The sequence below is a fragment of the Felis catus genome, chromosome E1, assembly GCF_018350175.1.
Source record: "Felis catus isolate Fca126 chromosome E1, F.catus_Fca126_mat1.0, whole genome shotgun sequence".
Lineage (NCBI taxonomy): Eukaryota > Metazoa > Chordata > Mammalia > Carnivora > Felidae > Felis > Felis catus.
In genome coordinates this window covers 28542007-28552857 of record NC_058381.1, presented here as the reverse complement: position 1 = coordinate 28552857, position 10851 = coordinate 28542007, and the positions used below count along the sequence as shown (strand labels likewise).

The window sequence follows — 10851 nt, the reverse complement described above, 5'->3', positions numbered from 1 at the left end:
CGTCCCTCTCATCATCAGTGAAATGGAGAGGAGTATTTCTCCTGCTATGGGAGGTCCTATTGTGGCCTGGGGCTCCTATGGGTACATAAGCCTCAGCATCTTGCACACCTTCAGGCTCCCAGCTTCCAGGGAAAGGGAGCCAGAGGGGCAGGGGAGAATCAACCAGTCTCAGATATAGGGCTCAAGTTCCAGGCAAGGTTATTTGAGAAATACCCTCCTTCCCTTCCCTCAGCTCTGGCCCTGTCCTCCCGGGCCCAGCCATCTGATGTCCCTGCTCTTGGAAACTGACTACATGAAGCCAGGACTGAGAGGGAGTCTACTGTCTTGAGGGCCTCTGAACCACCGTGCCAGGCTGCAGGGGTGCAGGATCCAGAGGCGCCCCATCATCTGGGAAGGACCTCCTTTCCCATGACACCTCTGTTCTTTCTCTCCCGCGGGACACAGCGTTTTGTTCCTGGCACAGTGAGCACGTAGCAAGTATTTGCCAGAGCAATAAATGAACATAAGGGCCTGGGGACCACTGTCTCTGTTCTCTGGGGTGGCGTGGGTGGAAGGTGAGAGGCAGGATGGTCTGACCTGGCCCGGAGGCTTCTGAGAATTGACTGCCTTCCATGTGTGGGTCAAAGGACAGCTCCTCGATACCTCACCCCCAGTTTAGAGGCACAGACCACACTGGTTCAAACTGAGATCCCAGAGCAAGCCTCATGCTGAAGCTCCAGCCCCACAGCAGACATGGACAGAGTAAAGGTTCCCATCGGTGGTGTTTTATTATCATAGATGTCAGGTACAAACAAATGGCACAAAAGGGCCGATGCGTCCCAGTTCCTCTCCAGGTGGGCTCCTGTGAATAAGCAAGAGAACAGTGTGAGGAAGCAAACGGGGAGCCACCAACTGAGTCCTGCTCACCTGGGCCCACACCTCACCCACCACGCACACCCTAACTGCTAATGGCCATTCCTCCAGGGGTCACTGGTTCACCGTCAAGTGTAAGCTCCCCGGGGACAGAAAGTGTCCGACTTTCCCTGAATGTTTCTCAGGCCTACACAGCGCCTGTCAGTAAGTGTTTGGTAAACAACTAGAGGATGTAAGTGGGGCCACTAACGAGCCAAGACAGCTTTTATTAGCAAAGAAGAAAACTCAGGCTCAGCGAGGTCGAGTAATTTGTTCAAGTCACACAGTGGAGAGCTGCGAAGTCAGGATTTTCACGTAAGCAATCTGGCTCCTGAGCTTGTATCCATTCTAGTATCTTCCCTATACTTAATACATAAACAGCAAACACACACATAAATGACACATATACGCAGCACACAAAACACTACCCACGTTCACAGGAAACACACACATATGAAATGCAATTTATATACGTTGCATATGCATGCGCACACACACACGAATGAATGTCTAGTCATTCATGTTCTTGGTCAGAACAGGGACGGGCTCACCTAGGGAAGGGAAATCCCTGTGGTCCCAGTGGGCCAGCCCAGGGACGCCCAAGCTTCACCTCACCGCCACACCCCCTTACTCAGCCTCTAGTCACTCTGCCTCCAGGGAGTCAGGTCCAATGCAGGGAGCGTATTGCAGCTGACAAAGTCCCGGGGGAACGTGTTGGACATGAAGATGTTGTCCTTGGACACGGTGGTGATGCCCGTGTTGTCACAGATGATGCGGGGCAAGGAGATCTTGGCCAGCGCCCGCTGCTGCTGCCTGGTGAACACGCCCTGGTTCTCCCACCAAAACCTGCATGGTGACACCCAGGGACATTGCACTTGAGGCTGTCCTTGGCTGGGAAGGCATCATCGGGCTTGAGCTGCTCCCTGGATGGAAGAGGACCAGCACACACACCCGCTCCACAGCAGGAGATAGCTCCAGGCCCTCAGGCAGCCCAGGGGTTTTCAAAGGAGTGGTGCCCTCCTCACAGTACAAAGCACAGCTGCCCCGCTGCCTCCCCTCTGCCTCCACCCCCCACCCCGTGGCCTCGGAGGCCCCCCAGCTACACAGGGAGCTGGGCCCACACTCACGGACCCCTGTGCCCTGGCCCAGGGCTGTGACCATGGGGGTGGAAAGAATCTTGGGGTTGGTTTATAATGTGTCCACCCAGAGAGGGACACCTTTCTCTAATCTTCCCAAGGGCACAATACAGGCTAGGTAAGAACCGGGTATGACACATGTCAGGGCCACGATGAAACGACACTAGTAGGAGAGGCTTGGAGACCGTTCAGCAGTGAGTGACTGCTGTATGGTGGCACCCTGAAACCAGGGAAGGCATCGGTAAGACTTGCAGTTTCTATGTCTCCCTTCAAACCCACGGCTCCAGGCCCCTCCTTGCTGTACCCCAGCAAGTTCAGGGCACATTTAGGGATGACCTGGAGGCCCCAGAACACACTGGAAAGTCACGGATTCCTTCCTGCCCTTCACTTCACAGGAGAAAGTCAGGGCCCCGAGAGGTCGGGGAATAGGCCTGCAACCACACGGCGGGCCTGAACTGCTCGCCATGCCTCACCGGTCACCGTCTCGGAGCTTCCTGAACTGGGTCCCAATGAGGCAGGCAAGGAGCGGGCCCACGCGGCCGTTGGGCTCCAGGGGCTCGGCCACACCGCCCATCCAGATGTCAATGTTGTCGGGGGTGCCGTACTGCTGCATCAGCTTCTGGGCCAGGCCCAGGTTCTTCATCACTGTGGCCAGCTCGCCCACCGAGCGGGGCTGCGGGAGCCCGCAGAAGCGCCGCCAGGCATTGTACCCTGCGGGGGCGGGGAGCGGGGGCTGTGGGTGGGTTCCCCAAAACTCACCTCCCCAACACGCCGTGGCCACATACAGAGGGACGTGAGGGAGAGGCCACGGAGGGGCTTCTCCCAGGCTCTAAGCCCCAAGAGAACCCTGAACTGAGGGGCCAAGACTCTTCTCTTTCCCTTGCCCTCCCACTGTGAGGGAAACCCGAAACTGCCCGGAACTCCCACAGGGTCCAAGAATAGGGACATCTCATTGTCCCCCTCTGAAGATCTCAGATCTGAGGTTTGAAGTGTGTCTAGAAGGTTCAGCCACACTAGCTTTCCCATAATGTAGGCACAGGCTTTGGGGTTAGGCTGACCTGGGTTCAAATTCAAGCTCTATCCCTGATTTGGCTGGGGAAGAGCCTGGGAAGGTTCTGAAGCTCTCCAAGCCTCAGTTCGCTCATCAGTAAAATGGAAGTGATGATAACCTCTTCCCCTCAAAGTTCATGTAAAATGAAGCAAAATGAAATGTGATGTAGACAGTTTTCCAGCCAAGCTTGGGCAGCTGCGGGGCACTGGAGAGGGCAGGGCTCGAGAGTCGGGGGGCAGGGGAGCTCCTGCAGCCCCCTCACCTGGGAGGCCGTGGTCCCGGCTGCGCTGCATGTTCAGGGCAGGCAGGTCCAGCCCGATCCTCATGACCTGCTCAAACAACCGGTCCCGGATCTCATCCACCGCGATTTGGTTCTGGCGATTCAGCTTGGCAGGGGTGGCCATGAGGCCCCGAAGGATGGGATCAATACCACCTGGGACAAGAGGAGCAAGACTTGGGGAAGGATCTGGCTCCATATCCAGAGCTCAGACTGGACTCAGGGTTAAGTCCCAGGTGCAGTTGGGGGATCGCAGAAGAGGGCTGGGCACATGCAGCTCCTGGTGCCAAGGTCACCCCAGTGGGCAGGTCTTCACCAGGGAATCAAGGTCTCAAGGTATAATGCCATTCAGACTTGCAAGTTGGGATGCACTCAGGCCCTGGTCTCCTGGGTCACCGAGAAGAAGCCAGTTCCCTACAAGCCACCCCACCCTTTGTTATTATATACAGAAGCAGTCAGGTGAACCAAGGCTGGAAAGTCAGATAGGATCCCCAAAGATGGAAGGCAGAGTACTTCTCCTGTCCTAGCTTCCTGCAGCCAAGCCCACCCCACCACATCCTCAGCTGCCAGCCCACTGTCTCCTGGCCTAGGTCCTGCTCACCTTCCAGCACTACTCTCCAGGTAGCAAAAAAGACCTTGCTGAGTGGAACGCGGGGGTTGGGCCCCATGGGCTGGTACTGGTTATTCAGGCGGATCATGAAAGGTTGGATGAGGGTGTGGCCATAGCGGAAGGCATTGGTGAAGACATTGGAGATTCGAGGGTCCACCGAGTCATTGTAGGATTTGTAGCGCGGCAGGTACTTCCTCAGGGCCTGTGGTCCCAGCACCAGGGGCAGGTAGTCCCGGTAAGTGATGATCTAAAGAAAAGTCACGCTCAGAGTGGCCTCTCCACTCCACCTTCTCTACAGAGTCTCCACCTGCACTCCTGGCTTGGGGAGCCCCTCCATTGACTATGGCCAGGGTTGTCTCCCACAGCACTGGACCTGGGTCCAACAGAGTGGCTCCTGAGTGGTGGCTTATAAACAGAGCTCTACTGCTTACCTACTGTGTGACCTTGGGCCTGTTATTAACCTCTGTGAGCCACTGTTACTCAAATGTAAATTAAGGATAATTATGCTGCCCTGTGACTTAAAGGATTAAATAACAAAGGGCTTTGTTAGTCAATAGCTCCTTTGCCCTTGAGTTATTAATGTTTTGTTTCTCCTAATTTATAAGCTCCTGAGGACAAGGGTTGTAGCTCATTTCTCTGGAAATTACTCAGTGCCCAGCAAGCACTTGGCTCACAGTAAGGTTCCATATGTTTGTGGAGGTGGGGGAGGCAAAAAAGAAAAGGGCCACCCTAGATGATTTCCTCAGTGAAAAGAGAAGATATGGAACAGTCTCACTCTTGATTCTAGAGTCTGGAATTTTCTGTGAGGCTTAAATGAATCTCACTTAAGTTCTTGGTGCAAAGCAAAAACTTACCCTCAGCACCTGCAACTCTCTCCCTCTCTGGAGTCTGAGAGTATTGAAAAGGTGTGTGCGTGCATGCACACAGGTGTGTGTGTGTGTGTGTGTGTGTGTGTGTGTGTTTACATCTTGGGGAGAGGATGGGGGTGTTGAAGTATCAAAAGTTGGGAGAGAGAACCAGGAACATTTTGCAGGGGTAAATAAAGGTGAGGAGATTGGGTGAGCTATGATAGAGCCAAATGAAGAGGAGACGGGGGCGGGGGGGGGGGCGCGGAGAGAAAAGGAGAGGCATTTATTGACCAGCTGCTACATGCCAGGCACTTCAGACCCACCCCTTTAATTCTCCCAAAACCATCCCAATGGACAGGAAAGAAGAAATAGGAGCAAGCCTAGGAGAGAGAGGATGGAAGGCAAGTAACCTTCATCAGGCACTCAGTATCACCAGGTGTTTTCATATATATCATTTAATCTTTACAGTGTCGTGGATGAATATGTTGAGACTCAAAACACTGGCCCAAAGTCACACAGCTAGGATGTGGCAGAGGCACATCTGCATCCCAAGCCTGCCACATCCCTGGCATCATCAATACTCAGGACGGCATACCTGGACCATGGCTCCCACGATCTTGCGAGCTTCTTGGTAGAGCCTCTCTCCATCCCAGCCTGGGTTCAGGCGCTTGAGTTGTGTGGCCAGCCGGTTGTGCTCCCGCAAAAAGAGTGTGTGCATGGAGGCGAGCTCGGGCATCTCACTTGAGCGGGGGTCCCCTTGAGGAAGCAAAAGCTACTGTCATTCCTAAGACCCCATCAGAAAGGACTTGCTCCACAAAGACTCCCTCCCCAGCCAAGATCTGAAACCCAGACTTTGTTCCATTCATCTTTCCACACCATGTTCAGTTTACATCTCCTCCAGGAGGTTCCCCCTTGATGCCCTGGTCCACCATGATAAATTCTTCCTCTGTTTAGGGGCACTGCTGCTTGAGATGCTCATTCAATAGGCATCAGATCTGCCCCATGACTTGCCACCTTCTAATGCCTGAGACTGGGAGCTCCTTGAAGACGAAGACCATGGCTTGTCCCTTTTTGTATCTGACCCTCCACCCAACTCACACACAGACACATGGAGTTTAACACAGTGCCTTCTACAAAGTAGGAGATCCATAAACATTGCTTGGTTGACTTATTCTCTTGCTTCAGGCCAGACCAAAAAGTAGCATGCATGTTAGCACTCCTTACTTCCATGCCCATGTCAGACATAGCTAATGATCACAGCACTCTCTCCTGCTAAAATTGGAAGCAACCTCAGAATCCTTCTTAACACAGGACTCTAGAAAGCCACTAGCGACCTGATCAGAGTTGCCATCCTCGCCCTTACTGCATGCTAATTTGCAGCCTGCTCGGGCTCCAGAGAACGGGGTGGGGGGTAGATTTTTACAGTCCACATCTGAGACTGTTAGAAAAAAAAAAAGAGAGAAAACCAAGTGAGACCCCTAATCCCTCCAGTCCTCCCCAAGCCTTCTCTGGAAGGGCCAGAGTTAGGACCAGGCCCGTTTAGCAGGACACTGGGTTCAGTCTTTATAAGTTCTAGAGGCTGGTGGGAAAGAAACTCTGGAAGCAGCTTTACCATCCCATGAGCTGCCAGAGCGCACGATGATCCAGACCCAGGACATGTGGCTCAACGCCAGGATGGAGGCAGCCATAGGTCGCTGAGGAGTGCTGCTCTTCCTTCACTAGCCCAGAAAAGTCTCACAGGAGCCGACCTGGATCCTCCTGCCCAGGACCAGTGGGGGAGAGGCCACAGGGAGCCAGCCATCAGGATAAGTTGGGAGGCCAGAGGGAAGGGCCTCAGGACCTTTTTGGATCCACTATTGGATTTACATTAAAAAACATTGGAAGTTTCTGGGCATGGGCACCATTATTGCTCCAACCATATCCCCAGGGCTTCCAGGTATTTAAATCTAAAATCTCACCCTCTCTAATTACAGGGAATCAAGATGGCAGGAGGTGATATTCTGGAGCAGCACTGTCCCATAGAACTTTCTGAATTGATGAAAATGTTCTACATCTGTGCTGCCCTATATGGGAGCCACTAGCCTATGAAGTTATTGAGTGCTTGAAATGTGGCTAGTACAGCAGAGGAACTGAATTTTACTTTTAAGTTAATTTAACTTAAGTTCATTTTAATTAACTTAAATGTAAATGCAAATAGCCATGTGTGGCCAGTGGCTACCATAGTGGATGATGCAGTTCTAGAGAGTGAGGGTGCCATGTCTCCTTAGTTCCCTGTCCCTGGGGACTCAACTCTCTGGCAGAGTCCAGAGGGAAAGGGAGAGATGTAGAAAGGGATGGACAGATGGAAAAGAAGCTCCTTGGCTATCCCTGGGTCTCCTTCTTAGGTTTGTTCTGTTTTTGGTTTTGTTTTTTGTTGGTTTTGGTTTGGGGGTAGGGGTTGGTCTGCATTTTGGTTTTGGTTTTTGCTCCACCCAACTTGTTACCAAGGCAACTGGATTAGTATCATGACGTTGATGAGGACAGAGTCACAAACAGCACCCCCACCCCCAGCAGGGTGTGCCCATGCACCAGCCCAAGTTCCTACTTGAGGCTGACCTGCCAGGAAGCAGGGGATGCGCGCAGAGCGGTTGGTGAGGAGGCAGGGGTCATCATGCAGGTTGTCAAAGGGCAGCAGGGCCCGACCATTGTCACTGAAGCGGGTGTTGACGGCCAGCAGCCCCAGCTGGTTAGTCAGGTTTCGAAGCTTAGTGGCCAAAGGGTCCTCACTGCCATACACCATGCTGGCGTCCATGAAAGAGGTGAGCGCATTGATCTGGTTGCGGATGGTGATGTTGCTCTCTGTGCAGGCTGGGGAGGAGCGGAAGAAGGGGATGCAGTCACGCTGGTTCCTGATGCGGGGGTCATCTGGTGGGATCTGTGACACATAGACAAGCCCCGCTCACCAAGGGCAGGGACACAGTGGCTCTCCCCCTGTCCACCCCCCACCCCAAGGCCTTGATCCCACCTCCAAAGCAGCCTGGAACCCAGGACCAGACAGGGAGACCCAGACACCACAGCGGGTTCCTCAGGACTTCTGGCCGCCCTCAGCCGGCAGGGAGGCCTCTCAAGTCCCACAGATGATCCCCGTCTGCGGTTGCACCTGCAGAGTGCTTCTGAGCTAAGGGGTGATGACCAGGACTCTGGAATGGGGGATGTGCACCCCCGGGAGAAGAGCCCGCCAGTCCTCACCTTAACTTTCTCTCCCTCTTTCTCTCCCCCAGTCTGCCCCTCCCTCCCCTGTTCTCTGGATGCAGTCCCTACACTCGCAGTTGGCTTTTTCTTTCTTTTCTTTTCCTGCCCACCCCCACCCTTCCCCGTCATCCTTTTCCTGTCTTTCACTCTGGCCCCTGCCTATCTCTCCTCTTCTCTCTCTCTCTCTCTCTGCCATTCTCCTTCCTTTCTCTCCTCTCCCACTCCCCTCCAGCCCTCCAGCCCTCCAGCAATGGACAGCCCAGGCTCTTTGCAATGTGCCCGGATGCGGGAAGGTACCCCTCTCTGGTCAGAGGAAAGGGGGACTGAACATGCCGCACCTACACGCGGAGGTTGGAGGGAGGCAGGAAGGTCCTGCGCCAGGGAGGCGGAGGGGAGTGGGTGAGCAGGGTGAACCTTACTCAGGAGCTGGGGAAGGGGTTCAGCACAGAGGGAGGTGGCCGCTTGCAGGAATGATGGCCCCTATCTCCACCGGGCAGGCAGCGGCGGGGCAGGAAGGAGGAAGCACCTTGAGCGGGAAGCAGGGAGGCTCCTGCTCGCAGCTGGTCTTGCAGTCGACACTAGTGATGAAGGACGCCAGGGCGCCGGGATCCGGGCTCAAGTCGAGGTCGTGGTCGATCAGCTGGCCCCACTGCACGAACAGCAGCGAGCGCTCCTGGTCCGGGGTCAGCTGCTCCGTGGGGAAGCGCACGATGGCGTTGGAGACGGCGCGCGCCTGCGGGACACTGGGCGTCAGGGGCCGCCTGGGGCCCCGCGCGCCTCTGGGCCCGGCCTCGCCCCCTCTGTCGGCCGGTGCTCACCAGGGGGACCGGGAAGCCGCCGCGCTTGACCCCGGGCGTCCAGCCGAAGGGCAGCGAGAAGCCGTCCTCGTACTCGGCCGGCAGCCAGCGCGCGAAGGCGCGGTTGGAGGCCCCCAGCGTGGGACTGCGTCTGCAGGAATCGGACGGGGCGCTGACACGACGTAGCGCCACGGGCCGGTGGGGGACCCGGACGCGACCCCGCGTCCGCCGCCCGCCCCGGGGCCGCCCCCAGCCAGCAGCACCTGTTGTTGCACTGCCCGGTGATGGTGCGGTACTTGTCTTTCTCGGGGCACGTCACCCCCACGTCCTGGTAGGCGCAGCCGCTGGACTTGGACAGAAGATTCAGCTGCGCGGGTGTCAGCACGTCTGAGGCCGGGGAAAGAGGGATGTGGGAATTGAGTCCCTCCCCCCCATTTCCTATCCTAAGCTGGGGAGGCTTGATTTGGGGGCACAGAGAGGAGACTCAGATGTGCCTGAGCCTCCCCCCGGGAAGACGGGGTGGGGGGGCGGGGGGGGGGGCACTGGGAGATGCCTGAGGTCCCGAGTAGAGCAGGAGACTGAGGTTGTAGGGGCAACGGTACCGGTGATGTTGAGGGGCCCTGGCCGCAGAGGCCGCAGCTTCCCCTCCAGCAGGCTTAGGGCCACATGCAGATAGTCAGCAGCCCTCACGGCTGTCCTGGTGGCTGCCACCGGCTGCTTGAAGTAGGACAGGAGATCCATGGGGCTGGCCAAGCCACTGCGAAGCCGCTGCTTGATGCTGTTTGCAGAAGGGAGGAGTGAGGCCACAGAAGGTGGGGGCAGAGACACTCAGCAGAGCCGGCAGGACAGTGGAGACAGACCCACGAACAGGAAGCAGGTTTCTGTTTATAAACGGACTAAGGACCTGGGTATCCAGACAGAGGCAAGGCCATGGGGAGTGATGTTCTCAAACCCAAAGACACAAAGACTGACAGGCAGACGGAGGGTCCCATCCATACCCACGAAGTCCCCGCATCAAGTTCCTTCTCCGAAAGACCTGGGGCAGCCTTGCCCAGAGCTGGGAAGTGCCCGGTAACCCACCTCTCCCGCTGTTCCTTGTAGGCCGTGTCCACTAGCCGCTTGGCCTCCTCCAAGCAGGTCAGCACCACCGAGGTCTCCACTGCCTCCAGGACAGCTGTCCAGAACAGGAGTCACATAAGTCAGGAATGGGCCACCCAGGGTGGCCTGCGCTGAGGAAGGGGATCCTTGGGACTCACAACCACCCCCAACGCACCACCTTTTCCCCTTCTTTCTGCCCTGTTACCTGGACTGGCACCTTCAGAGGGCTGGGGCACCGCCAGAATGGCCAAGAGGAGCCCTGCAAGTGCCAGCAGCAGCTTCATCTCTGCAACAAGACCCCAAGCCCAGTAAGTCCATAGCCCACAGTGCATTCGGGAGAAGAGAGCCCCACCATCCCTCTCCTTCTGGCCCTTCACGCCCACCTTCATACCCCTGTCCAACCTCCATGGGTCCTGCCTACCTCCTGGACGGAGGGGTTCACAGCACGCCTCTTTCACTAGCTTCAGTCTCTCAGCCCCTCAGGACCTCACCTCTGAAGTTCACCTGGCATTGGCCATGCGGTTCAGCTGAATCCAGGCCTTTATGTCCTCTAGGCTCAGTGGGGGGGGGGGGGGGGGGGGGGGAGGGGGGGGAGTGGGGGGGGCAGACAAAACCCGCCCCTGGAGACTAAACGCTCTCTCCTCCCCCACTGGGGTTGGGGTGCCCAGAAGGTGATCGCTTCTATGGGAGAGAGGGACAGGAAAGGAGAGACCAGAACTGTGCCCAGCCTTTGAACTTAGCATTCCACCCGAGTTTCTCAGCTCCCATTGTGTGCCTAGGCAATTGTCGTCCCCAGGTGTATAGGCAACTAACCCACCTCCAAAATTCTGTTTAAATTTAGTGTCCAGGGATCCTTGCAAAGGGACAAAAGTCAGGAACCAAGAGCCTAAGGAACTATGGGAAATAGAGTGA

At 56.0% G+C, this 10851-nt stretch overlaps 1 protein-coding gene across 3 annotated transcripts; it reads right to left on the bottom strand.

The window, feature by feature from the left end:
* Nucleotides 1-748: 748 nt before the first annotated feature.
* On the bottom strand, nt 749-10490 carry MPO (myeloperoxidase). Of its 3 annotated transcripts, none has more exons than XM_006940138.5 (14): nt 10361-10471; nt 10145-10225; nt 9922-10015; nt 9444-9619; nt 9105-9228; nt 8863-8992; nt 8571-8777; nt 7409-7727; nt 5409-5569; nt 3957-4212; nt 3341-3511; nt 2501-2738; nt 1523-1737; nt 749-841 (listed from the first exon to the last, which is right to left on the bottom strand). In XM_006940138.5, exons 2-13 carry the CDS (start codon nt 10221-10223, stop codon nt 1530-1532), a joined length of 2163 nt encoding a protein of 720 aa, XP_006940200.3. In that variant the 5' UTR covers nt 10224-10225; nt 10361-10471; the 3' UTR covers nt 749-841; nt 1523-1529.
* Nucleotides 10491-10851: the final 361 nt, after the last annotated feature.

What these genes read in the sequence shown, in the direction of transcription:
- MPO (XM_019816875.3), bottom strand. Translation starts at nt 10,347, where the DNA reads ATGGAGGTTGGACAGGGGTATGAAG. An exon ending in GCGGCTTCCCGGTCCCCCTG is followed by an intron (nt 8,778 to 8,862) that starts GTGAGCACCGGC and finishes AGTGTCCCGCAG; the next exon opens with GCGCGCGCCGTCTCCAACGC. An exon ending in TCGTGGGAGCCATGGTCCAG is followed by an intron (nt 4,213 to 5,408) that starts GTATGCCGTCCT and finishes ACTTTTCTTTAG; the next exon opens with ATCATCACTTACCGGGACTA.